At 43.3% G+C, this 27,679-nt stretch overlaps 2 protein-coding genes across 2 annotated transcripts in view; both read right to left on the bottom strand.

The window, feature by feature from the left end:
- The window catches only part of LOC122934276 (ceruloplasmin-like), a 42,017-nt gene extending 27,934 nt beyond the window's left edge, over nt 1–14,083 (bottom strand). The window contains exons 1-5 of the mRNA XM_044289622.1: nt 13,841–14,083; nt 12,099–12,249; nt 9,646–9,858; nt 4,835–5,039; nt 3,187–3,326 (exon numbers count right to left, since the gene is read on the bottom strand). Coding sequence (XP_044145557.1) covers nt 3,187–3,326; nt 4,835–5,039; nt 9,646–9,858; nt 12,099–12,249; nt 13,841–14,068 — 937 coding nt within the window. The 5' untranslated portion in view covers nt 14,069–14,083. The remainder of the gene's footprint in view (nt 1–3,186; nt 3,327–4,834; nt 5,040–9,645; nt 9,859–12,098; nt 12,250–13,840) is intronic.
- A 4,904-nt stretch (nt 14,084–18,987) lies between these two features.
- Nucleotides 18,988–27,679, bottom strand: part of LOC122934275 (ceruloplasmin) — a 74,251-nt gene continuing 65,559 nt past the window's right edge. The window contains exons 16-19 of the mRNA XM_044289621.1: nt 23,151–23,370; nt 22,930–23,069; nt 21,380–21,536; nt 18,988–19,154 (exon numbers count right to left, since the gene is read on the bottom strand). Coding sequence (XP_044145556.1) covers nt 19,078–19,154; nt 21,380–21,536; nt 22,930–23,069; nt 23,151–23,370 — 594 coding nt within the window. The 3' untranslated portion in view covers nt 18,988–19,077. The remainder of the gene's footprint in view (nt 19,155–21,379; nt 21,537–22,929; nt 23,070–23,150; nt 23,371–27,679) is intronic.

Raw genomic sequence — 27,679 nt, 5'->3', positions numbered from 1 at the left:
GCAACCGTTCGCTGCAGCATATTTGGACGATATTGCGGTGTTTAGCCCCACCTGGGAAGAACACCTCAAACATCTGTCCCAGGTACTGCAACGGCTGGCTGCAGCCAATTTGACAGTTAAGCCAAGTAAGTGTCAGATCGGCATGACGGAAGTCCAGTATTTAGGGCACCGAGTGGGAGGGAACACCCTGAAACCGGACACGGGAAAGGTTGACGCCATCTTAGCGTGGCCTCGGCCTATCACCAAGCGACAGGTTCAGGCATTCCTGGGGACCGCGGGCTACTATAGGAAGTTTGTACCGGCCTATAGTGCCATCGCGAAGCCCCTGACGGATGCCACTGGTAAGAAGCACCCGAAAGTGGTTACGTGGACCCCTGAGTGTGAGAACGCCTTCCGGGCCTTGAAGCAGGCGTTAGCTAGCGCCCCTGTGCTTCAAGCCCCAGATTTCAGCCGTCGGTTCATAGTGCAAACCGACGCATCAGATTACGGTCTCGGCGCTGTCTTAAGCCAGGTGGATGGAAAAGGGGACGAGCATCCTCTTCTGTACCTGAGCCGGAAACTTCTTCCCCGAGAAGTCTCTTACTCAACTACAGAAAAGGAGTGTCTGGCGATTGTGTGGGCCCTGCAGAAGCTTCAACCCTATCTGTACGGCCGCTCCTTCACAATCATTACGGACCATAATCCTCTCAGTTGGCTGAACCGTACTGCGGGGTCCAACGGGAAGCTCCTACGTTGGAGCTTGTCGCTGCAGCAGTACGATTTTACCATCCAGCACAGGGCAGGCAGCAGACATCAAAATGCGGATGGCTTATCCCGGTGCAACGGCGATCCAGACCGATCAGCGCAGGTTAGCGGCGACGCCACCCGTCTTGCAGACGGATGTCTAGCCACAGACGCGGGGGGGAGGTGTCACGGATGATCCGCGAGAATATTGAACTGTCCTCCCAATATTATCAATATTACTCTGCCTTATTGAACAGTATTGAACAGTAGGTCTATTAAACAGTAATTATTTCCCTAGGCCCCAGAACCTACAATTTGATTATTCAGAGCGTCTCCTTCTGTCCTTCTGTGTACCCAGAGAACGACATAGTCCTTTTGTTCAAGTCAGTCAATAGATGCCCAGCAGATAACGCAATTACAGCTGGCTTCCTATGGTTGACAAAAGAACTTCCCTTCCTGAAGAGATATCACAGCTAGGTGTGAAGACTGCACCTGGGGGGGGAGACATTTGGTGTCGCTGCTATAAGGGTCTGTAAGCTGGCTTGCTGCAGACAGTCCGGCACCAAGGTTTCCCAGACTGCAACATGAATCTGAGATATGATTTTTACCTTTTTAAGAGAGCCCATGCATCTTACGGACGTAAAAATTACATCATCGTGTCACTCAGAATTCACTGGACGTTTACATAGGAAAAACATAACTCTAAGATGTACCCAGGTAAAGTTATGGTGTTACCCCATCATAGAACCAGTTATAATAGTAATATTTGGTATCCCTGAACTCCATATTTTGTGGGGAATGTGAATATGTGCTTGTTACTTGTGTACAGCGGAGACATCCCGCGATATGGCACATGACATATTTCAGAACTGACATTCACCTCAGGAATACAGCCTGCCCAGCAGGCGGACTCTCAATTCCCCGCCTTGATTCTAGGACCCTTTATAATACAGACCTAGAATCTGCTAAAGGAGTTCTCCACTTTTAACAACACCTAAAGAGGGCCTCAGCCAGAGAACCTGTGGGCTGAAGGCATATTACACTGGACAAAGGCTTCTTGGACTTTACCCCTGCAACGGACTATTTCACCAACGGACATCTTTTCTACGGAAACTAAGTATTTCCTTTCTTTTCTCTCTTTTTGTTTATTGGACTATACTTTCCTTGATTATTGTGTTAATAATTACTGTGCATCGTGATAATTTGTATTGTATATAGATATATAATAAATGACCTCCAAGTCATTTCTCTAGCCATATGCCTGTTTTCAAACACTGCAAAAACTTACCCTAGCCTCTCCGAAGAGAAAGCTACTCGGTTGTGTTATCTAGATAGTGGGTTCCTCGCTCCCATAAATTGCGAGGTGGTGGCAGTTAAACTACCCTGTGTGTAGTTCCGGTCCAGTTCGTCGCACGCTTACTGGCGGTCAATCGGCGGTCCACTCCCTGCGCTTTCAGCCTATCGACTGTACGGACTCAAGTTAGACTGTCGGTGTGCTGAAAGTGGCTGGGAGGCCTGTTTGCAGATTGACCACTAGGGGCGCTGTGACGGTTTCGTGACGTATTGTGGCCGCGGCGGTCGCAGTTCGTCACAGGCAGCACTTACTATGGGGGTCTATCTTTATAGAACTATTATTTTTGCAGTATAGTATTTGGGGGCATTGGGGAGCACAGCAGGCAGATTATTGGAGTTAGCAGCAGGATAACAACTTTGGGGCACAAGGCGGGGGGAGGATGATAGAAAAGTGATGAATCTAAGATGTCTGTGTAGTAAACCCTGCAGATAAGAGATATGGGTGAAAGAAGGTGTCAAGGCGGTCTGTTCCAAAGGGAGGAGAAGAGGAAAAAGAATGTTTACATCAGAGGAGACATCACTGAATGTAAGAGGAATGTAGGTATAACAGTACATAATGTATAACTGTAGGGCTGGAGGAAGAGATTGAACTGAGACTGGTTCAGAGTGACTGGAGTGATGGCAATAAAATGCAATATTAAAATCTATCATTAACACTATCAAGCACGTTTGGAAGTTTATTGACTGAGTGGAACATCATCATTTAAAGCTATTACATTGGCTATATTAATTTTACTCAGACAATACTAAGGACAACAAATATATTTTGTGCAACTATGCACAGCAGATGATGTGTTTTTTACATTTTTTTTAAATAAAATAAATAAAGGATGGATGTATTATTATCAGTTCTTTTTTTTTTTTGTTACTGTAGAGTTTGAGGAGCCATAAAAAGTGTGGGCCCAATGTACGGCTGCCCAAAGGACTGAGACTGCACATATATTTAGATTAATATTTTAGTTTAATATTTTATTATAATTATTTGTCATATTCTGTACGTAAATATATTTGAATATTATATTTTATTGCCATCACTCCGCTCACTCTGAGCCAGTCTTTGTTAGTTTATGAAAATATACAGCATATCGAAACCAAAGCCACCCTGCTTACCTAGAATACCCAAATGCTCTTCGTTTCCTGTTCTTTCCTTTTGTACTGTAAAAGTTTGGTCTGTATATTCCCGGTATACAGCTTTTTTATATTTTGAACCAATTGAAGTTTGAGTTTTATTTAAAAAGACATCTCCTGGGCTTTGAGGAAACAGAAGATTATTTGATGTAAAATAACCAATATGCAGCACAGAATCTGAGGGGTCATTAGTGAAAGATCTTTATACCATTTATCAGTTTGTATGCCACCTGTGCCACTAAAACGTTTGTTTTTTGTACACTACAGACATACTCAATATTCAGGAGACTGCTGAAATTAAGAGGAACTGCATTTTCAGGAAATAAATGCTATTTGTTGTATAACTAATCTTTGCAATATACTTTCTGTATTAACGGGGTTGTCTGGACCCTGACAAAAAAACTGAGGATGGCTGAACACTGAGCACCAAAAAGAAACCCACCTGCTCTGATCCTCCTGGTTTCTGTGGTGTGTGTTTATCCTCGCTGCTTCCGATTCCTGAACATCAATACTGTAGGCCAATCAGTGGCCTCAGCTGTGACTTCTGCTGAGGGGACTGGAAGTGGCCGGGTCCTCGCCAAGTTTTTGTTTCCGGGCCTGGATTGCCATTTAATTCACCTCAGTTTAAAATCTCAGCTTGTAGTCACTCAATAGGAACCATCACTTTTTAAGTATTTACTAAAATAGATATGTCAGGAGAGGCGACAGGCCCAACTTGAACTTTAATACTGAACTTTAGTACCATGACTTACTCAGCTCATTGGGTCAAACTTAAAAGGGTTTTCCAGGATTTTTATACTGATGACCCATGCTCTGGATAGGTCATCAATATCTGATCGGTGGAGGAACCCCGCCAATCAGCTACTTTGAGAAGGCACCGTCGCTCCTGTGAGCGCTGCTGCCTTCTCTCTGCTAACCAAGCACAGCGCCATACGTTGTATAGCGACTGTGTTTGGTATCACAGCTCAGCCATGGGGCTATGCTGCTCCTGGGCAACGATTGATGAACGCGTTGTCACTGGCCTAGGAAAAGCTGTGAGAAGGCCACGGTGCTCGCAGGAATGCCGCTGCTTTCTCAAACGGCTGTTTGACCAGGCTCCCGGGTGTCAGACCCCCACCAGATAGGTCATTAGTATAAAAAACTTGGAAAAACCCCTTTAAATTTTCTCCTGTCTGTTAATACTCTTTTCTTTCTTTTTTCATTCCGGATCACCTATGCTAAATATATAATTTAGCTGAACAGTTAGAAGTAGTCAAATATGACATATTTGGGAATATAACGTAAAAATAATGATGCCTTTACTATATTGTTTCTGTGTTTACTGCTCTGTAGGTAGCCACATGTCATGTAAACAGGTGACACTTTATAGATGAAACATTATAGAATAAAACAATAATTTAAAGGCAACTTGTCACCAAGAAAATGCAGTGCAATCTACAGATGGCAGGCTTACTTGTGTACTTACATTTTATGCTCAATCTTTTCCTTTAAAACTATATACCGATCTGATCAGCATTTCCTGCTCTAACTTGCTACCTTCAGATTGCCCAGCATTTTACTGGTGGCAGTTTGCTTGTAAGATGTTTCCGTAGCACATGTTTGACAGAAGAAGCAAGTAGTAAACAATCACCTTTCTTCATGGAGTGAATGCCTCTCATGTTCCCAGGTCCGACTTGGAGAATAGTCCCATTCAACCTCTTCTGCTGCAATGTAATATGTTTGTGTATGGAAAAACTCTATCAGAGGTTCCCTTTTGCCACATGACTTAACGCTGTAGGTCTGTCTCATTCCGCTTGTGAAATGGTCTGAAGTCATACATCCAATATGAAAAACACCTGAGAAGAAAAAAATGAATTCACTATTATATAGCGCTAGAAAATTTAGACTAAAACCTTCAGAATCACAGGTGCATATCCATGAAGCAAACATAATAAAAAATAAAAAAAAATGGCTGCACACCATTGTATATGCAAACAATAGAGCTAAAGAATGGGGGTCATTCTAGTTAAAAGTGGTACAATACCGACTATAAATGAGTAACGGAAGCTCTTAGCGCACATACGTGTCGGGCCCATCTACCAGGCGTCAAGGTGGCTTCCGCAGATGGGTCCCTATCACTAAAGATACTGCCTCACTTTGGACTTACTAAAGTCTCCAATATTCAGGGCTGTGTAGGAACCAGCTACAAAAGTACTCTGCTCAGAAGTCCCAGGTAGATGGGCGTGTCCAGTCTAAAAGGGGTGCCACCCTCAATATAGTGCAAGAAAATTTTGACTAAAACCTTCAGAATCACAGGTGTATATCCATGAAGCAAACATAATAAAAATAAACTAAATGGCTGCACACCATTGTATATGCAAACAATAGAGCTAAAGAATGGGGGTCATTCTAGTTAAAAGTGGTACATTACCGACTATAAATGAGTAATGGAAGCTCTTAGCGCACATACGTGTCACAATTATATATTCTGCAATGGGATTGTGGAATCAGATGATGGAATAAAGAGGAAAGAAGAGGCAGAAAGAAAAGAAAAAGCCTTGTTTCTTTATTTGTCATATACTTTTAAGTTACATTTATTCATATCCAGGGTGACGTTGACCTGATTACATTGTAAGGTTCCATTCCCATCATGCTAGAAGTGCACCCTTGATGATTATAGTAGAGAAATCTCCTGGTGTATATGCAGATTTGCCTGTAGATTTTAATGACAAAGCACATGGCAAAAAGTATCCTCTTGGCAAACTCGTAGTCAATATATGTTTGGCCTTTCACAGTCAGGGCTACACTTTTCAATATAAAATGATAAAATTAGTTTTTATAAATTGCACTTCTAAGTTCTGTTTTCAATTGTTCTTAAGATGTATTCATTTTTCCCAATAATTGTAAAATAAAATAAAAAGTTGCTATCAGTTTTGCGAAGGTTGTTATCTCCCTATTTTTACACTGGTTGTTTGTCTCAAATACAATAATTTAATAATGCCGGATTTGTTGGTAAATCATTGAAATCGGCCAAAAAATTCTTATATAAGATGTAGTAAACAAATTTCACATCTAACTGATCACTTTCTTCATTTACTATGCAGATAAAGCCTTACAGTCATGAGAAAAAACAAAGTACACCTTTCAATTCTGGTCCTTAGCGGGCCTTAGAATTAGGTGAATATAACTTTATATGAACAACAACCCATGACAAATTACACCATGTTATTATTTAACAAAAACTGGGAGAAAATGCAGAAGCTGTGTATGAAAAATGCACTACATCCTTACTGCTCCATAGGAATTAGGAGGATAAGTGCTTCTAATAAAATAACCTTGATTAATGGATCATCAGTAAGTGTGACCACCTTTATAAAAGCATAAGCTTTGACAGTTTGCTGGTCTGGAGCATTCAGGTGCTAACACAATGCCAAGGAGGAAAGACATCAGCAATAATCTTAGAGAAGCAATTGTTTCTGCCCATCAGTCTGAAGAGGGTTATAAGGCCATTTTCAAATATTTGGAAATCCATAATTCTACAGTAAGAAAGCTTATTCATAAGTGAAAAACATTCAAGATGGTTAATCAGGACAGTCAGTTTTCCCACGAATGGACATCCCAGCAAATTCACCTCAAGGCCAGACTGTGCAATGCTCAGAGAAAGCACTACATCTAGGACTCTGCAGGCATGAGCTAGCATATTACATGTTCTAGTTCATGACAGTACAATTAGAAAAAACTGAACATTTATGGCTTGCTTGGAAGGGTTCACAGGAAAATGCCTGTTCTGAGCACAATGTTCTTTGGACAGACAAGACCAAGGTGTATGTATTTGGCCATAATACACAGTGCCACATTTGGTGAAAAGCTGAAAACCAAGCAGAGCATATCAGCACAAGCATCTCATGCCAACTGTCAAGCGCAGCAATGGAGAGGTACTGATTTGGTCTTGTTTTGCAGCCACAGGACCTCGGCACTTTGTTGTTGAGTTGAGTAAATGATGAACTCTTCTGCATACCAAACTATTCTAAAGTGAAATATGAGGACATCTATCCAACAGCTAAAGCTTGGCTGAAACTGGGTCATGCAGCAAGACAATAATCCTTAGCACCCCCTCAAATTAATAACAGAATAGTTAAAAAGAGTCAATGTGTTGCAATGGCCTAGTTAAGGGCAAGACCTCAACCAAATTGAAATGTGATGAGACATTAAAGACGCCATGCATAAATGAATGCCCGCAAACCTCAATGAACTGAAGCAAAATTGTAAAGAAGTGTGGCCTAAAATTCCTCTAGAGTGGTGTGATAGACTAACTAAAGCTGGTTTCACACTTCCAGCCTGCTCTCCAGCAGGCTGGATCCAGCATAGCCAGATGATACTGCAATGCCCCCCAGCCCTATTGACTATAATGGGATCTGGAGGAGATCCAGCTGCAAATATGTCGGGAATTGGCAAATATGCTAGGGAAGCTCCTGCAGGCCACACGTGTGAAACTAGACTAATGCTGTCATACAAATGATTCCTTCAAGTTATTGCTGCTACTGGTGGTTCCACAAGCTACTGATTCATGTGGTATACTTGATTTTTCACATATGACTCCTCCATTTTGGCTTCATTTTTGTTGAATAAATAATGACACGGTGGAATCTCTTGTGTGACGTACATCTGAAGTTCTATTTACCTAATACTAAAACCTTCTAATGATCACAGTATCCTCCAAAGGCATTGCATCACACTGTCAACATCTAATCTAACTAATCTACCTATATTATAATACCAGCCCTGGTCTGCAGAAAACTGTCCCTGGCTGTTTGCATTCTGCATGCAAGTGAACAACTCCTGTAAGGTTTGGTAAACTGCATACAGGATGCCAAAAGACTGTCGATGGGATTGGAGGCTGGAGTTCGGGCTCATATTTCTTGCAGGACAATAAAGTAGTTTTACATATAAGACCCTGTGAAGCATGTAACATAGTAATATAGTAACATAAAAATGCAACCAGGTAGCACACTCAATTGTAAAAAAGAGAAAAATGTTTATTCACCCTTTCAGGATGTGACGTTTCGGCTCAGCACTAGAACCTTTCTCAAGCCTATAGTAACATAGTTATAAGGGTGAAAAAAGACACACATTCATCCAGTTCAGCCTGTTATCCTGCATAGTTGATCCAGAGGAAGTTGAAAAACCACATATATGAGGTAGAAACCAATTTTCCTCATTTTAGGAGGAAAAAATCCTTCCCAGCTCCAATCAAACAATCAGAATAACTCCCGGACCATCGACCCATCTCCGGAATTCTAACTATAACCTGTAATATTATTATGCTCAAAACCTGAAAGGCCATGTTAAAAGGATTTTCCAGAACTATCATCATCTTTGCTTATGCTAGGTCATTAATATCAGATCAGCGGTAGTCTGACTGCTGCTCTTTTTACTAGTTGCAGCACCAGAACCAGACACAAGAACTACACAGCTTCATACACTGTGTAGTGGACAGTCCTTGTTACCGCACTGCTGCTCCCTTTCACCTCAATTTGCAAAAGGATTTCTTGTCACGTTAATTCGTCTAATGTACTGTTCTGATGTGCTATATTGTACACCAAATAGTTCTGTATGGCTAGGTGAGGGTTAACTATCCTGAGTTAACCCCTTTTTAGGATTATAGGAGATGGGATTAGGACCAACCTTAGTTTAGTGTGTGAGTGTTGTATGCTGAGGAAGAGAGAGGAGCTCCATAAACTCATTCCTCAGAAAACTAGCCACCAGTCCCAGAGTACTCCAGAAAGAGACATGATTTGCAAAACCGGGCTCTGGAGTACGTCATTAATGTATTGTGCTTGTTTAAGGCTGATAGAGACTATGCTGCTGTGAAAGGGAACATTGCCAATACACCCTTTCACATTTTGACACAGTTTTGGCCGGCCGTATCTTAACTCCTCAGCTGGGAATTACAGTCAAGTTTGCAATAACCTTATTGCCAGCCTTAGATTCTACACAGAGAAAGACTTTGAAAGGATAAAGAGAACGAGTACCACACATCAAGAATTTTGCTGTAATTTTTTGGAATTGTGCTTTAATTTCTCTGGGGGCTCTACAACTCCCATTCTGCATTTTAGTAATGAGAGACTTATTTGTCTTCTACCATTGGCCTGGCATCACCATTTTCCAGCCACTGCACCTACATCTCCTTCATGTATACTTCAAACCTCACACTGGTCACGTGAAGCCAGATTAGATGACCTAAGTAGATTATCTGGAGATTACGGTGTGGACATATTGAAAGTCTCTGTTCAGTATAGAGTTCTATGTTTGTTGAGTTCGTTGTTTGTTTTGTCCAACCATTTATGATGGCTGTACACATTAGAAATTTGTTGGCAGATCCAGTTTGTATCAGGGAGGAACAGTTTGTAGTAGAGAAGCATGTATCATGCATTTACTGCACAATCATTCTCTGTAACTTACCTTCATTGTCAGGAGTCATTATTACTGAGTAAGAGATGTGTGGGAATAAACTGGCTACATCCCTTGTGGTATCACGGATGAGAATGGTATTTCCAAAAAAGTGTACTCCATGCACGTCGACCTCTGAGCCTAGTCCCAGCATATGCCAACGAATCGAGTCTCCTTTACACATGTCTAGCCCCGGCTGATTTCCATACATGTATCCATTGATTGCTGTAAGATGAATGAAATAATTTCTTGTTAATAGACGTGGCAAGACAAAGGACTCAGCAGCTAAAAAAAACTAAAGAACCCCTTTTCCACTGTGGCGAAAATAACCTTGCCACTGGGTTTTAGAGGGGCCTGTTTGCCAGCCTCTTGCCTCAGGATTATGGCCCATATACTAACTTTGAAGGAGAAGGTAGACCGGCCGCACAGCCTAAATCTGTGGAACTGTTTTGGGCAGGAAAGCCATGCTTGCAGTCGGCCAAATGTGACTTCCATGGAATTCGGGAACCCCTCCTTGGATCTGGGTGATTTTTGGATATGTTGTTCACCCAGATCAGAGCTATAATGGATGTATAAATTATGGGGATATGTGGGGAATTGAGGTGTTTTCTGTGTTTTGGGGAAAAATGTGTGTTTTCTGCCTGTGAGTGGTTAAGTTAGCCCATTATGTTTGGTAATTGTATCACAGGCAGAGCCCATTGTGTTTTGGTAATTGTATTTTGTTTATTGCGTCAAAGACAATGCCTATTCCGTTATTGAGTGCATCACAGGCAATGCCATTGTGTTTGTTAATTGCGTCACAGACATTGCCATTGTGTTTGATAATTGCGTCACAGACAATGCCATTGTGTTTGTTAATTGCGTCACAGGCAATGCCATTGTGTTTGCTAATTGCGTCACAGACAATGCCATTGTGTTTGTTGAATGCATCGTTTTTGTGCAAAGGATTGGCTGCTATGTTATGTCCTCAGTTCCCAACCAGGTCCACGGGGGTGGTACCCTTGTTGGAAAATGTGTATATAAGTCAACGCGTGTGTGTTCAATAAAGAGAACTGCTTTACCTCTTCATGAAGTTTTGGCTCATGTTTGGGGGATGGGATAACTACACTCTTGGGGATTGCTATATCACAATACTCCCCTGAGTATAAGCTCTTGTAAGAGCTTGTTCATGGTTCCTGCTCTCTGGATTTAGGAGTGGTTCACCCACTGGAAGCTGAAGCCCTTGGGTCCAGTATGGGTGGAGGACGGTGAGACCCCAACCAAGCTGCAGCGGTTCGTGGGGTCTATGGTGGTTATGGTGTCAAGTTGAGTGCTTGGAGCCCTCGGGAAGCACTAGGAGCATCCATCAATGGAGGTACCCAGTAGGGGTGCCAGGAGATCCGTTACATCCACCATTCACAGGCTACAGTGATAGATACCCACCTGAAGTGATCGGAGTAAAATAATTTCTACCCCATCAACAGCTGCAGTAGTCCCACTAGTCCCAGTCTACCAGCTTTATGGCACTAACAAGCTGTCCATACACAAAATAACTATTCAAAGTCTATGGAACTGACAGAGATAGTTGAGTGTTATACTAAGTGCCAAATTCTCCATACGATGAACATAGAACCTCTGTTCTCATGATCGATGGCGAGACCCCCAACGATCAGACGTTTAGCACATTAGGTAATATGTTTTGATTTTTGGAAAAACTCTTGATCTGACCTAATTAATGTGTTACGTCTAGTGCAGGACCTGCAGGGGTGGCGCACGATTCCTATCGTTTATCAGTTTTTCCTGCAGTATTCAATTAGGCTGGAATCACACATGTAATTTGTGGTGCACTTTTTCAGTAAAGCTAAACACTGGAATGGATCCAGAAGAGAGGAGAAGTTCAAGGCTTTCCTTAATACCATTGCTTCCTTTAGAAACCATTCTTGTGTTTGGCTGAAAAACTGAAAGGGTTTTCCAAACCAATAACAATTATCCACTATCCACAGTATAGTGGGTACCTGGGTGCAACTGCTAAGACCTTCTGCATTCACAACAACAGAGTTCCTGCAGTCTCCATTTTTAAATGGTGTGGCACTGCTCATGCAAGACCACCGCTCCATTTACTTCCATGGAACTGGTAGAGATAGTGCTTTGCTCTATCTGGATCACTCCTCCTGAAGTGAATGGAGTGTCAGTTATGCATGTGCAGTACCATACCATTCACAAAGGAGACTATGGGACCACATGGGTTGTAAATGCTGGGCAGTCAGACCTCAAGCGATCAGACATCTTTCTGTGGGTAGGGGATATGTGTTCTTATTGGGATAACCACTTGAACTGTTGAACTTGCAGCATATGATTCCAGTTGCAAGCTACAACATATTGTATAACAATAAGCAATTACTCATTGTCCACTTTAACCAGGTCTTGCTACAGAGTTGATATGAAGCAAGCTATGCCCTAAACAGTAAAGCTTAGTAAATACTCACAGTGCATCATATTGGATTCCTGAAAATCTGGATCTTCCTGGTCCACAGTATTGGGGCTGCTTGTGAAAAGCTCAATGTTCTCTTCCAGATACCAACTTTTATTCTCATCAAATACATAAGGCATCATGAAGTAATTATGAGCGACTCCTCTCTGCAACCACATGAACATATCTTTACAATCACATCTAATAAAATATTTTTCAAAATGTACTGAATCATTTTCCAGAAATCAAAAGGCTAGGTACCAGAACTCAGAATGGGCCCCACCTCCTGCTGAGAGCTCCTACAAGTGCGGAACTCTTTTGTTGAAGTTAATGCAGATAATTTGATAACATTTACAGAGGTTGGAATTGTATACAAATCATTTTACCATATCTTAAAGTAGGAGAAAGCAGTTCAGTGTCAAGTTCCCCCATGATGGCATAATAATAGTTACATAGCCTGCTTATATGGAAGATACACCGCTATTTATTAGCAGTAACCAGAAGGGTTAGCCCAACCGGAGTATGTGCAGAAGCAGAGGTCGCATAAAGCTTGTAAAGACGTCACATATGCCTGTACAATTTTCTAAGTGCATGAGACTTTCCCTTCACCAATGAGCACTTCGATTGGCACAGTGATACTGCTGGTACCAGGCACAACCAATAATAAAGCTCCTTACTCCCAATCAATGGTAGGCAGCTTCAGTGGCGAGTAAGGAGCTTGTTGTTATTGAACCCTCAGATTGTAGATTGTAAGTCGTTGAGGGTTCTCTCCCCCTCTGTACCAGTCTTTCAATAGTTCCTTGTTTATTGTATCTTATATTATGTATTTTCATAATACATAAATAATAATAATAATAATAATAAATAAAAATAATACCGCAGTTGGTCAATAATGACTGCGGCATCTGAGTTGTTAGACAGAGGGAGGGAGCTCCCTCTGTCCTCCAAGTAGACCCATATTCATAGGGCTCTGATTGGTTTCTATGGCAGCCTGTGGTCTTGTGAAGGTTCCTAGGCCTGCCTGGTAAACCCTGCTAATGTTTTAAAAAGTAATTTAAGTAAATAGAAAAATATAAATAATTCAACTCAACCCTTTTTCCCAATTTTAAATGTAAACAAAAAACAAAAAAACAAACAGAATTGGTATTGCTGTAGTAAAAAAAAAAGTCTGAACTATAAACATATAATAATATTTATCATGCGGATCTGCCATTCTTTGGTCACCTCACCTGCCACCCCCCCCCTCAAAAAAATTTGAATAAAAAAGTGATTAAAAGGAGTCTTATGTAATTTAAAATGGTACCAATAAAAATTACACTTTGGCCTGCAAAAAACAAGCCCTCATATAGCTCTGTAGATTATGGGTGTCAGAATATACACAGAAAATGTTAAATGGTTTCCCTTCATAAATAGTGACCTCTCAAAGAGATTGCCCCATTAAGACAACTTAGCCACTATCCACAGGATAAGACATAGATGTCTGATTGGCATGGGTTCCAACCATGGGGACCCACACGAGAAATGGGGCCTGTGTGTCCCAATTTAAAGGAAGTTGGGGTCACACATGTGCAGTTCTGCTCCAATCAGCACTAGATATCCAAGCACTTGTACCAGCCCTCATTCTCATGATTGGTGGGGGGCAAGCAGTCGGACTGCCACCAGTCAGACACTTATTCCCTAATCATGGAATACATGCATGTACTCAATTTAAAATATATATGTATAAAAAAATAAAAAATAAAAGAAACCAGTACTAACCTGTTTGTCATTAACTAAAGTCTTACACACCAACAAGGGACCCACCAGTCCAGAATTTGTGTCCCTCGGAACATCAACTGATGAGTAGTACAGCCATGGTAAGCAGTTCAAGTCATACATAGTTGACCCCACACTTTGCGGTACATCCCACTCATATGTGAATGTGTCTCCAGGGGCCACATGGGAGGCTTGTGACCCTATATTTGGATTAATTGCTGAAAAAAACATAATTTAGGAGCTATTATTTTTACTTTTGATAGATGGTGCTTGGAGGACAAAATATTTTCGGTGATGTGTAAGGGTAGATTATGCTTACTCCTTAAACAGATATGTGCACTTAATGCTTGCATCAATCTCCATGAATAAAATACAAAAAGACACATACTGTACAACTAGAATAAACCAACATGCTCTCCAAGTGATTAATAAAGCAGTCAAAATATTTTGGAAGAAAATATAACATTTAAGAAAATGAACCGAGCAATAATAATGGGATGGTCTCTTAAAGGGGTTGTCCTACAAACACCATTTTTAATTTTCAAACCAGCACTTGTATCAGAATACTTTTGTAATTGCGTTTAATTAATCCTATCCACAGGATATGGGATAACTATTAGATCAGTGGGGGTCCTATCACTGGGACCCCTACCAATTATGAGAATGGAGACCTCATATCCCTCTGCAACCCCTGAATTGAATGGAGCAAGGAGCAGCAAGTTGAGGATGTGACCTGCCACTCCATTCATCTCTATGGGAGCTCCAGAAATAGCTGACCGTTGTCTGCAGAACTCCCACAGAGACGAATGGAGGGTCACTGTGCATGCCTGACCTGCCACTCCATTCACTTTGGGGGGACCCAAGGGGTACTGGGTCTAAGCTATCGTGATCAGTAGGGGTCCTACTGTGAAAAGGGGATTACCTGTCACAATAAGAGTAGTCATTTAATCATGGATAACCCCTTTGATTTTATATATATATATATATATATATATATATATATATATATAATATACAGTACAGACCAAAAGTTTGGACACACCTTCTCATTCAAAGAGTTTTCTTTATTTTCATGACTATGAAAATTGTAGATTCACACTGAAGGCATCAAAACTATGAATTAACACATGTGGAATTATATACTTATCAAAAAAAGTGTGAAACAACTGAAAATATGTCATATTCTAGGTTCTTCAAAGTAGCCACCTTTTGCTTTGATTACTGCTTTGCACACTCTTGGCATTCTCTTGATGAGCTTCAAGAGGTAGTCACCTGAAATGGTTTTCATTTCACAGGTGTGCCCTGTCAGGTTTAATAAGTGGGATTTCTTGCCTTATAAATGGGGTTGGGACCATCAGTTGCGTTGTGGAGAAGTCAGGTGGATACACAGCTGATAGTCCTACTGAATAGACTGTTAGAATTTGTATTATGGCAAGAAAAAAGCAGCTAAGTAAAGAAAAAACGAGTGGCCATCATTACTTTAAGAAATAAAGGTCAGTCAGTCCGAAAAATTGGGAAAACTTTGAAAGTGTCCCCAAGTGCAGTCACAAAAACCATCAAGCGCTACAAAGAAACTGGCTCACATGCGGACCGCCCCAGGAAAGGAAGACCAAGAGTCACCTCTGCTGCGGAGGATAAGTTCATCCGAGTCACCAGCCTCAGAAATCGCAGGTTAACCGCAGCTCAGATTAGAGACCAGGTCAATGCCACACAGAGTTCTAGCAGCAGACACATCTCTAGAACAACTGTTAAGAGAAGACTGTGTGAATCAGGCCTCCATGGTAGAATATCTTCTAGGACTCAACTTTGGTTTCATCTGTCCTCAGAATATTTTGCCAGTACTGCTGTGGAACATCCAGGTGCTCTTGTGCAAACTGTAAACATGCAGCAATGTTTTTTTTGGACAGCAGTGGCTTCCTCTGTGGTATCCTCCCATGAAATCCATTCTTGTTTAGTTTTTTTCCATATCGTAGATTCGCTAACAGGGATGTTAGCATATGCCAGAGACTTTTGTAAGTCTTTACTGACACTAGGATTTTTCTTCACCTCATTGAGCAGTCTGCACTGTGCTCTTGCAGTCATCTTTACAGGACGGCCACTCCTAGGGAGAGCAGCAGCAGTGCTGTATTTTCTCCATTTCTAGACAATTTGTCTTACTGTGGACTAATGAACAGCAAGGCTTTTGGAGATACTTTTTATAACCCTTTCCAGCTTTATGCAAGTCAACAATTCTGAATCGTAGGTCTTCTGAGAGCTCTTTTGTGAGAGGCATCATTCACATCAGGCAATGCTTCTTGTGAAAAGCAAACCCAGAACTGGTGTGTGTTTTTTTTTTTATAGGGCAGGGCAGCTGTAACCAACATCTCCAATCTCATCTCATTGATTGGACTCCAGTTGACTGACATCTCACTCCAATTAGCTCTTGGAGATGTCATTAGTCTAGGGGGTTCACATAGTTTTTCCACCTGCACTGTGAATGTTTACATGGTGTGTTCAATAAAAACATGGTAACATTTAATTCTTTGTGTGTTATTAGTTTAAGCAGACTGTGATTGTCTATTGTTGTGACTTAGATGAAGATCAGATCACATTTTATGACCAATTTGTGCAGAAATCCATATCATTCCAAAGGGTTCACATACTTTTTCTTGCAACTGTATATTGCTGAGAAAATCCTAGAAGACCAGAGAGTGTTATATGCCAATGCAATTGGAGCACATTTGATTAGGGTAGAATTGATTGTACTCGTACAAAACTTTTTTTAAAAATTGGCGAATCGGAACCCGAAATGAACTTCAACTAATTCGCTCATCTCTATTTTGGCAAAATCGCCCCTTTTACAAGCAGTAGTGATAGGTTGATATATAAATAGCAATCAGATTCCTCTGCCTTGTGATTCTGTCAGCAGAACGCGGGCCACAATTTACAGCAGCTTGTATTCTTCCACAGCTCAGCAGATAATGCCTGTCATAGTAAAGCCCGTATCTGCTATGAAATATAAGTAACAGGAATGTCCAGTAACTTTCTCGTGATAGCCGTACAGTTTTATTGGATCTTTCCTGGTTTACACATCAGAGGTATATTGAAGAGGTTGTGTCAACAATACAACACTGGCATGGCTTCGGCTGATCCTGTGTATAGCTCCATAAACACCTGGAGATCAGCTGATACTGTCGGTGGATCCGGACAGTCTTACATTAACCCTGCAGGGGAAATTTACTACTAAATGTCAGTCATTTAAATTAATATCTGTCCATGGAAAACATGGTTGGGCCAAGTTTGCCAGGGCAAAAGGCAGTGTTTGTGCTGTCTCTCTGAGTGCTGATTGGAGGACCCTCTTCTTTATCATCCATATGTCCACGATTTGTACCGCACAGCCGCAGTGGAAAGGGACAGGGGAGGGGAGTAAACGGGCGGGCAGAGGCGCACGGAGGGCGGAGTTATCAGCCGTTTAGGGGGTGCCTGCCTGGGTCTCCGAGGATTGAGAGACCGCCCTGGGCACTTGAGAGGGCTCAGAACATAATCTTATAACTTCATTTTCGGCAAAAAGAAAAGTCCGTTTTCTACCACAAAGGTATCGTTTTTATGTTCTGGCTGGATCACATAACCCTATTTTAACGGTCTAACATGCTAAAATGTGGTGACAGACTCCCTTTAAAGAATGCTATTATTTTCCCTTATAACCATAATTAACCATAATACATAATACTGTCATCTTAGCAACTATGCGTGAAAATCGCACCGCATCCGTACTTGATTGCGGATGCTTGCGATTTTCACTCAGCCCCATTCACTTCTATGTCATAAACGCACAATATAGAGCATGCTGCGATTTTCACGCAACGCATAAGTGATGCGTGAAAATCACAGCTCATGTGCACAGCCCCATAGAAATGAATGGGTTAAGAGTCAGTGCGCGTGCAATGCGTTCACCTCCCGCATTGCACCCGCGCGGAAATCTTGCCCGTGTGAACTCAGCCTAAGGCCTCATGCACACGACCGTTGTTGTGTTCCGTGTCCGTTGTTCCGTTTTCTGTGATTTTCTGCGGACCGAATTGACTTTCAATGGGTCCGTTGAAAACTCGGATAATGCACCGTTTGTCATCCGCGTCCGTGATCCGTGTTTTCAGTCCGTAAAAAAAATAAGACCTGTCCTATTTTTTTCACGGACAACGGTTCGCGGACCCATTCAAGTCAATGGGTCTGTGAAAAAACACGGATGCACACAAGATTTTCATCCTCGTCCGTGATGCGTGTCCGTTTTTTTTTCTATCATTTGCAAGGCAAACTTGACTTAGATTTTTTTTTTCACTTTTCTGGTCTGGTGATCCTCCAAAAATCAAGGAAGACACACGGAAGAAAAAACGGACACGGATCACGGAACAACGGAACCCCGTTTTGCGGACCGTGAAAAAATACTGTCGTGTGCATGAGGCCTAAAGGAACAACTTTTAGCAAATGAGGCAGTGGAAAAATGGCCCAAGGGTCCTGTGTGGGGGGCCTGGCTTGATCCTTGCTATGGGGCCCTTACGTCTCTATGTTTGCCACTGCGTGTACGTAATGTGCCAGGATAAATATTATGGTGAAATATCATCTCTTGTTGCCCAGATAAGCAAAGTCATCGTTCACCTTGGGTTTTATCGGACAAACAATGCACAAGAAGAATGCTACATGGTACCCAGATAAATGGAGGCATAAAACAGCCTGATAAATAATGCATAGACTGCCCAGACAATGTACCTATTTATTGCATACGGTGTTTAGTTTGCAGGGCCGGTTTTACACTAAGTATGACCCTGGGCAAAATTAAAACTGTGTCTAAGTGTTAAATTATTGTACCAACAATACAGTCGCAATCAGTCAGTTCAGTATATGTCTATCCACACACAGAAGTATTAGAAATAAGGTAATGGAGGAGATGAAGGGAGGTTTTTTCTTTTGTGCATTTTCTGCGTATTAAGCGCATAGGGAAATGCTATTATTTAATAATTGGCTTCATACTTGTCTCCGACTCTTCTCTATTCTGTAAGGGCAAAATTGGATGGGCAGTCTTATAAGATGTATATAACTTCTAATGTTGCTTATTCACTCGTGTGGTTGACAAAAATCTTTTTGCACGCCGTCCATAAAAACACAGCAACACAATTTGCTCTGAGAATTATGAAAGATGACTTTTAATGTGTTTTTTCACAACTAGCAATATTTGATATGACGATTATATATTTGTCCTTCAAATTTGCTCAAGCTGTGTCCTTTTTTGCAAGCGTAGAGGCTCCACGAAGTCGATTAATAAGTTTATGAAGTAAAGTATCTTGTTCTGTATAGGAATATAAGAAGAGTGCGTATTAATAACGCCAAGATCACATCAAAGAAATATGATATGTGCATCTGTTATGTTATGCGATCACACTGGTTTTGGATTCCTTGCAGTAATTAAGTTATGTTCTCGCAGCAACATTATGTCCTTGCCAACTTCAAACCATTGTGCAAAATTAAACCTAAAGTGACATCCCAAGAGTTTTTTATTTATTTATATATATGACCTACTCTCAGGATAGGTGATCAATATCCGGTCAGTGAGGGCTCGACACTCTGCTTCCCTACGAAGAGCTGTTTCTTGCGGCCTCCGGTGCTGGGACTAGCGCTTTGAATGGAACAGAAGCACAGCACCATTCAAAGTGTAGTGGCCATGCTGGGTTACTGCAGCCTCAATTTGAACAGAGCTGTGCTTCTTGCTTCATTCAAGAGCTAGTCCCTGCACTGGTGTGGGGAGCAGGATGTTGGATCCTTACCAATGGGATATTAATGACCCATCCTGAGGATATGTCGGCTATATCAATCCCTTGAACTCCTACTTCATGGAGCCTGTACAGTGGCACAAAGGGCCCACACGGGCCCATATGATTGAGGTGTAGGCAATCTATTTGCAGCCAAATGGTTCCCTCGTGCAGCACTGTATTCTCCCCACTTCTAGAGGAGAACATCTAAATAATATGGAACAATAGTTCTATAATATGGCAGTGTGCACAAGGCCTAGGGGTTCCTTCACACACAAACAGTAAGGAACTTCAGCTCACCTGCCACTTGGGATTTTTCCAGTGCATGGAATAGCTCCGATTTCCTACCTCAATAACATTGAAGGATGAAAAAAGACACCACAAAATAGCCTTTTGGTAGTAGCTGATGGGATACATTTACTAATACAGTCTAAGGCCTCCTGAACACGAACGTAGGTGTTCCTTTTCCATATTGCAGACCGCATATGCGGATCCGCAATAAACGGACACCGTTCCATGTGCATTCCACATCACAGATACGGACCCATTGACTTAAAAGGGTCCGCAAATCTGGAAATGCGGAACAGTGCGGAACGGAACGGAACCCTACGGAAGCACTACGGAGTGCTTCTGTGGGGTTCCGTTCCGTATTTCCTTTCCGCAAAAATATATAACTTGCTCTAGCTTTTTGCGGAACGGGCAGATCACAGACCCATTCAAGTTGAATGGGTCTGCATCCGTCCCGGAGGCCGCACAAAGGTTCTCCATGTATTGAGGACCGCAAATTGCGGTCCCCAATGCACGGAACGGAACACCTATGTTCGTGTGCAGGAGGCCTAAGGCCCTGATTTATCACACCTTCACTCCAGAATTCTGGCGTCAAAAAGTGGCAAAATAGGGCTTTTGCAATGTTTTTGCACTGCCTTGCGCAAAGTTTACGCGCTTGTGCAAAAGTTTGCAGCATTTTACTCACTTGCGCAAAATTTTACGTCTTTTTGCAGTTTTACACCACTCACTCCAGTTTTGTAATATGGGTGGAAAAGTGGGTGTGATTAGCCATGTTAAAGAGTTTCACTCCAGATTTATCATTGAGTCCAAAAAAATTCAAATCTCACTCCAGAAGGAGATTTCAGGGGAACTTAGGGGGAAATTTATCATGAGGGAAATATTTAAAGTCAGTTTTGCTTGAGTCTGTGTTGAGTACGTTATGCCACATTTATCAAATGTCAGTTATTTGAGAGAAGCTCCTCCAGTTTTCCTGCTCCACCCTCCTCCTGGAGTCAGATTGTGACTTAAAAAAAAAGTTTCAATGATAAATCTACAGTGCTGCCCATAATTATTCATACCCTTGGCAAATTTTGACTTAAAGTTACTTTTATTCAACCAGCAAGTAATTTTTTGATGGGAAATGACATAGGTGTCTCCCAAAAGATAATAAGCCACACCCTTTTGCCATACAAGATGGAAAAAGGTTCTAAGACACTAAGGGCCAGATTTATCATTACTCTGACAGCTCACTCCACTTTCACATATGGCTAAAGTCAGTTTTAGCCAAGTAAGATGTATGATTGGCCCTTTAAGACTGTAATAAATGTGGTTTGACGGTAGCAGTTTATCAGTCAGTAAGCAGCTTTACAAAAGTAATATGCTGTACCCCAAACATGAGATGTCTGCATTACAAGGATATCATATCTGCAACTACTGGACACTACCACAGCTGAGGTGACCAAGCTGAACATACCCAACCAAGATGATGATCACTTACTTTCCAATACTGTGTACACAGCCTCCATTCCACCATGTATGTGGTCAGTCACATGACAATGAAGCAGCCATGTTCCTGGGTTCTTTGCAATCATATCAACTGTCTGAAATGTTCCCGGGAAAAGATCGAATACATCTGATTTATAAACATCACTCTGCTAAAAGTGAGAATTGTCAGAATTAGTGGTTGATGAGTGATATATTCATGTAGGTAATAGACCACGTAGTCATTTCTTTTCTTTGGAAGACATATGTTCGTGTTTTATTTCCATATGCTCTCATTGAGACTAACGTATAAGGATCTTTTAATGTATGACTCCTTTGCTCAGGTGCATACTTATAGGTGGCACAGAGATTATGGTTTCACCCGGGCCCTTGAGTTTGCAGGGTCCAAACAGAATGGTCTCAGCCACATATAAGGACATCAGTACTATGGTTGGTAGACCCTGCTTCAGACCATGGGGGTCATTTATTAAGACCAGCATTTTAGGCTACATTCACATCTGCGCTTTCCCTTTCCGCTATTGAGATCATCTGGTGGCAGATCTGTTTTCTCGGACTCAAAAGAAAACGGATCGGTCCCCCACTGACTTACAATGGTTTTAGAGACTGATCCGCCATTTTAGAGATAATACAAATGGATGCAGACGGTTGTATTATCATGATGGAAGCATTTTTGCTGATCCATGATGGATCTAGCAAAAATGCTGGTATGAAGGTAGCCTTAGACGCTGGTCTTAATAACCCCTATATCTGGCCTGTAAAGTTATCAAGAGCTGCCAGCCTCTACATAACGTCGGCGTATCCAGAGCCAGTCTAAATGTAAGACAGCTTCCTTGCTGGCTTACCTTTAGACCATTTTCTACACCTTTTAACCTTCTGGTGCCACCATCTCTCATGGTTCAGGCACAAAGCACAGCCCCACAGTACCTGCCAGTATGCAGAGCCCAGTGTTGATGCTTGATACCTCCTCTGTCAATCTAGTGGCCAGAAAACCATGTTGATTCTGGCAAGGTCTGGTAATGCTTCCACGTACACCAGCCCGCTTGCCTTTTTTAACAAGGCACACATATAGCTGTTGAGGCAACATGGATACATGAGCAGTACGGGCAACAATAAACTTTTAGGCCGCCTGCACATGATGTGGATTATGCACGATTTTCTGTGTGGATTTTCGTGTTGAAAAACATCATTGAAATATGGTACCAGCAAAGTGTATGAGAGTAAACAAATCTTATACTGTATATATTTTGTTGTTGTTTTCTTTGGGATATGTTTTTGGAGCACACATGCTGCAGATGCATTACTGAAATAATATACTATGAAGATTTACTTATGTTGGACTATCCTGGGGCCCCTTGCTGGGACTGTTGACAGGACTGTGCTGGGCCACTAACACACATCGTGTTTAAAGGCTTTACAAACGGTTCCAACGGTTTAGTCTACCCCGAGTGGAAATGATTTTATCATGCTTGACCTGATATTGTTTATAGCATAAAAATAAAGGCATATTTAAAACATAGGAACGTATATAATTAAAAAAAAAATTACCACGTATTTAAAGCTGTGTGCATGAAAATGCACTGTGTGTATATCCACTTCATTCCCAAGGCCAATAAGGTGCCAGTTTACGTGGTCACCAACGTGCATAGTAAGGCCATGTAAGTTTCCATACAGTTTACCATTAATACCTGAAATATAAGTCATGTAATCAATTGAAATGAAGGGTAGGGAGACTGTACTGACCACACTGTATTAGGACAGTAACATACCATGCATCTTGTTGCTTTCAATAAAGTCTTCATCGTCTTTCTTCACTTCCTCTGGATGCAGAGAATATGTTTTAATATTTTCTTCTAGATACCAGGATTCATTTTCATCAAACACCATAAAAAGAAGAGCAAATCGCAAGATTGTTTTCTTGTACAAGCTAATTGGAAGGAAGAATTTCTTGCAAATCACAAGCGGCCCAACCAATCCACTGAAAGCGTCCTAAGAGGGAACACAATGATCTCAACACATTGCATGGCATATTCTGCTGTAAACAATAAATCAATATAATAAATGGCCCCTTTGTTGTAATAAAGTACAGATTGTCCAGAGGAAAGATTGAAGAGAGAGAACGTATTTACACACCTGGAGCCAACAGTCTGGTGGGTCATTTTCTGGTGAGTAATAACAGCTAGTGAAATAGTCATAAGTATTTGTAAAGAATGGCTTTAACACGTCATGTAACTGGGGTTAACTAAAGCAGATGTACTACACATGCTCAGAAACTGAACACACATTTGCAAGGCCAGGCAAGAGAATGCTTGGCCCTGTCGGTCAAGGGGAGGGGGAATGGCCCAGCCCTCAGGCCTCTGAGGAATAAAAGACGTTTCCCTCGGGAATGCCATAACTGATCAACCCTACTAGGCAGTATGCCTGAATTAGTAGGGTTAATCCTGCTGGCTAGTGCACATGCACAGAAACTGAGCACACATTTGCAAGGCCAGGCAAGAGAATGCTTATGCCTGGACCTGTCATCAAGGGGAGGGGGAATGATCAGCATTGGAAAACTCAGGAGTTGATGTGCACCAAGGGGCTATAGCCCACCCCCTCAGGCCTCTAAAGAATAAAATACTTTTCTCTTAGGAATGCCATAACTGATCAACCCTTCCAGACAGTAAGCCTGAATTAATGGGGTTATCCTGCTTGCCAGTGCTTTTTAATTAATTAATAGATTATAACTTACAATACATAATTGTCAAGGAACCATGAACCAGACGTACAACAAGAGATACGTGGAAATAAGAAGGCTTTATTGCAAATCAAGCTGTAAGCAAAAGTCCAAACGGATGGCTAAACCGGAGCAGGGTCTTGCGAAGCCAGGGGTCAGGAACCAGAGGGGTAGTCAGACGAAGCCAGGATCAGGAACCAGAAGGGTAGTCAGACGAAGCCAGGATCAGGAACCAGCGGGGTAGTCAGACGAGGCCAGGATCAGGAACCAGAAGCAGCAGCAGTCTTAGAAGCATGTGCACACAGGAGGACCAAGCAAGGAACTGAAGCCACAGACCTCCTATATATATGAGCTAGGCATCCAGCTCCTCCCAGTGGGAAGGAGAAGCCGCAGGGTGGGAGGCTACAAGAAACCCAGAAACCAAGATGGCCGCCAGCACATGTCAAACGAAGGAGAACAGCAGAAGGTAAGACCATGACAGTACCTCCCCCTCAAGGGCCCCTCCTCTGCGGAGTAAGGAACGGTTTCTGAGGGAAGCGTGCGTGGAAGGCTCGGAGCAAGGCAGGAGCATGGACATCTGCGGAGGGAACCCAGGAACGCTCCTCTGGACCATAACCACGCCAATGGACCAAAAACTGCAACCGACCGCGGACCAGGCGTGAGTCCAGGATATTGCTCACCTCATACTCCTCACGATTGCCCACTTGGACCGGACGAGGCCGAGGAACCGAGGAAGTGAAACGATTACACACCAATGGCTTCAACAGGGAGACATGAAACACGTTGGAGATCCGCATGCCGGGAGGAAGCGCAAGGGCATAGGCTACCGGGTTTACCCTGCGAAGCACTCGGAAGGGACCAACAAAGCGAGGCGCCAGCTTGGGAGTGGGCACTCGAAGGTTGAGGTTGCGGGTGGACAACCATACACGGTCTCCGACCTGGTAGGAAGGAGCGGGCGCTCGTCTGCGATCAGCCTGGAGTCTCTGGCGCTGCGCAGATACCTCAAGGGACCTCTGGATCTGTACCCAAGAAGCACGTAGGACGGAAAGGTGATCCTCCACCGCCGGAATATCCTGGGGAGAGAATACCTCCGGTAACACGGCAGGTTGGAACCCATAATTGGCCATGAAGGGAGACGTCCCAGAGGAAGAGTTCACCGCCGTGTTCCTGGCAAACTCAGCCCAAGGCAGGAGGTCAACCCAATTGTCTTGGTGATCGGAGACATAGCAACGAAGGAATTGCTCCAAGGCCTGATTGGATCGTTCTGCGGCCCCATTGGACTGAGGGTGGTAGGCCGAGGAGAAAGAGAGATGAATCCCCAACTGGGAGCAAAAGGCGCGCCAGAACCTGGACACAAACTGACTCCCCCGATCCAACACAATCTCCTTGGGCAAACCGTGCAACCGGAAGACCTCCCTGGCGAAAATCGTGGCCAACTCTTGTGCAGAGGGTAACTTCTTGAGAGGAACACAGTGGCACATTTTGGAAAACCGATCCACAATCATGAGAATGACCGTATGGCCTCGGGATGCAGGGAGGTCCACAATGAAATCCATCCCCAGGTGTGACCATGGGCGCTCCCCGGTGGCTATGGGTTGCAAAAGGCCCAACGGAAGGTGCCGAGGGGACTTACTCTGGGCACAAACGGAGCATGCCGCTACATATGCGGCGATGTCGGAACGTAGAGAAGGCCACCAGAACAGACGTGAAACAGCCCAGGACAGCTGATTCTTTCCAGGATGCCCCGCGGCCTTGGAGTTATGGTAGGTTCGCAACAACCGAGTGCGCAACTCCTCAGGCACAAAACATCTGCCGTTGGGTCTCCCAGAGGGAGCACCAGATTGAGCCGCCAAAATCTGCTCACCCAGGGGAGAGGTCAGGCTGGTGCGAATGGCGGCCAGGATCTGATTCGGAGGTATGACCGAAGTCGGAATCGACTCCTCCCCGGACAGCTCGGAGTACTGCCGTGATAAGGCATCCGCTCTGATGTTCTTGGAACCGGGTAGGTAGGAGACCACGTAATTAAAACGTGACAAGAACAGAGCCCATCTGGCCTGACGTGGTGTCAATCTCTTGGCCTCAGAAAGGTAGGTCAGATTCTTGTGGTCCGTCAGGATGAGAACCGGAACCACCGAACCCTCGAGCAAGTGCCTCCATTCTTTAAGGGCCTGCACGATGGCCAATAACTCCCTGTCACCAATCTGATAGTTGCACTCCGCGGAAGACAGTTTCCGGGAGTAAAACCCACAAGGAAGCAGAGGACCCTCTGGTGTTCTACGCTGAGACAGAAGGGCGCCTACTCCCGTCTCAGACGCATCCACCTCGAGGACAAAGGGCAACCCAGGGTTGGGATGCGACAGAATCGGAGCCGACACAAAGGAGGACTTTAGAGCCTCAAAAGCTCGGATGGCCTTGAGCGGCCAGACCTGGAAATTACTGCCCTTCCTGGTCAGATCCGTGAGAGGCTTGGCTAGCATAGAAAAGTCCCTGATGAACTTCCGATAATAATTGGCGAAGCCCAAAAAGCGCTGCAGAGCACGAAGACCACTGGGCTGGGGCCACTGTAAGACAGCCGAAACCTTCTCAGGATCCATGGAGAACCCCTCAGCGGAAATGATGTAACCTAAGAAGGTTACCTGGGATCGGTGAAATTCGCATTTCTCAAGCTTACCGAACAGCCTGTTCTCTCGTAACCGTTGCAACACTCGTCTGACATCCATAATGTGGGCCTCCATGGATTCAGAATATACCAAGATGTCATCCAAATAGACCACCACACACTGCTGCAACAGGTCACGGAAAACATCGTTGATGAATTCCTGGAAGACTGCGGGCGCATTGCACAACCCAAAGGGCATAACCAAGGATTCATAATGACCGGTCCTGGTGTTAAACGCGGTCTTCCACTCATCGCCCGCCTTGATCCTTACCAGGTTATATGCCGCCCTCAGGTCAAGTTTGGTAAAGACCGTGGCCCCTTTGAGGCGATCGAACAGCTCGGAAATCAAGGGTATCGGGTAAGCGTTCTTGATCGTGATGCGATTGAGACCCCTGTAATCGATGCAAGGCCTCAACTCACCGCCCTTCTTTTTCACAAAGAAAAATCCAGCCCCTGCCGGGGACGAGGATTTGCGGATGTGTCCGCGTGAAAGCGCCTCCCTCACGTACTCCTCCATGGCCTCATTCTCCGCTACCGACAGTGGATAGACCTTGCCACGAGGAGGAATGGCACCAGATTGTAACTCTATGGCACAATCGTATGGGCGGTGCGGAGGTAGGGCAACCGCGCGCACCTTATCGAATACATCCCGGTACTCTTCGTATTCAGGAGGCAACAGAGAGTCCGAGGAAGTACACAGCAACTTGACAGGCCCATGGATGCAACTAGCCCCACACTGCGGTGACCACGAGAGGATCTCGGCCGATCTCCAATCGAAAGTCGGATTATGCTTCTGGAGCCAGGGGTACCCCAAGACCACCGAGTAGTGTGGAGACGAAATAACCTGGAGACAGACTGACTCTCTGTGAACGGCACCAATGGCTATCCCCACTGGAAGGGTCTCATGAGTCACGTGTGGCGGC

This window comes from Bufo gargarizans, chromosome 4 (assembly GCF_014858855.1).
Source record: "Bufo gargarizans isolate SCDJY-AF-19 chromosome 4, ASM1485885v1, whole genome shotgun sequence".
In the NCBI taxonomy this organism is placed as follows: domain Eukaryota; kingdom Metazoa; phylum Chordata; class Amphibia; order Anura; family Bufonidae; genus Bufo; species Bufo gargarizans.
The sequence above is the reverse complement of the archived record's forward strand: the minus strand, read 5'-3'. Positions and strand labels throughout refer to the sequence as shown.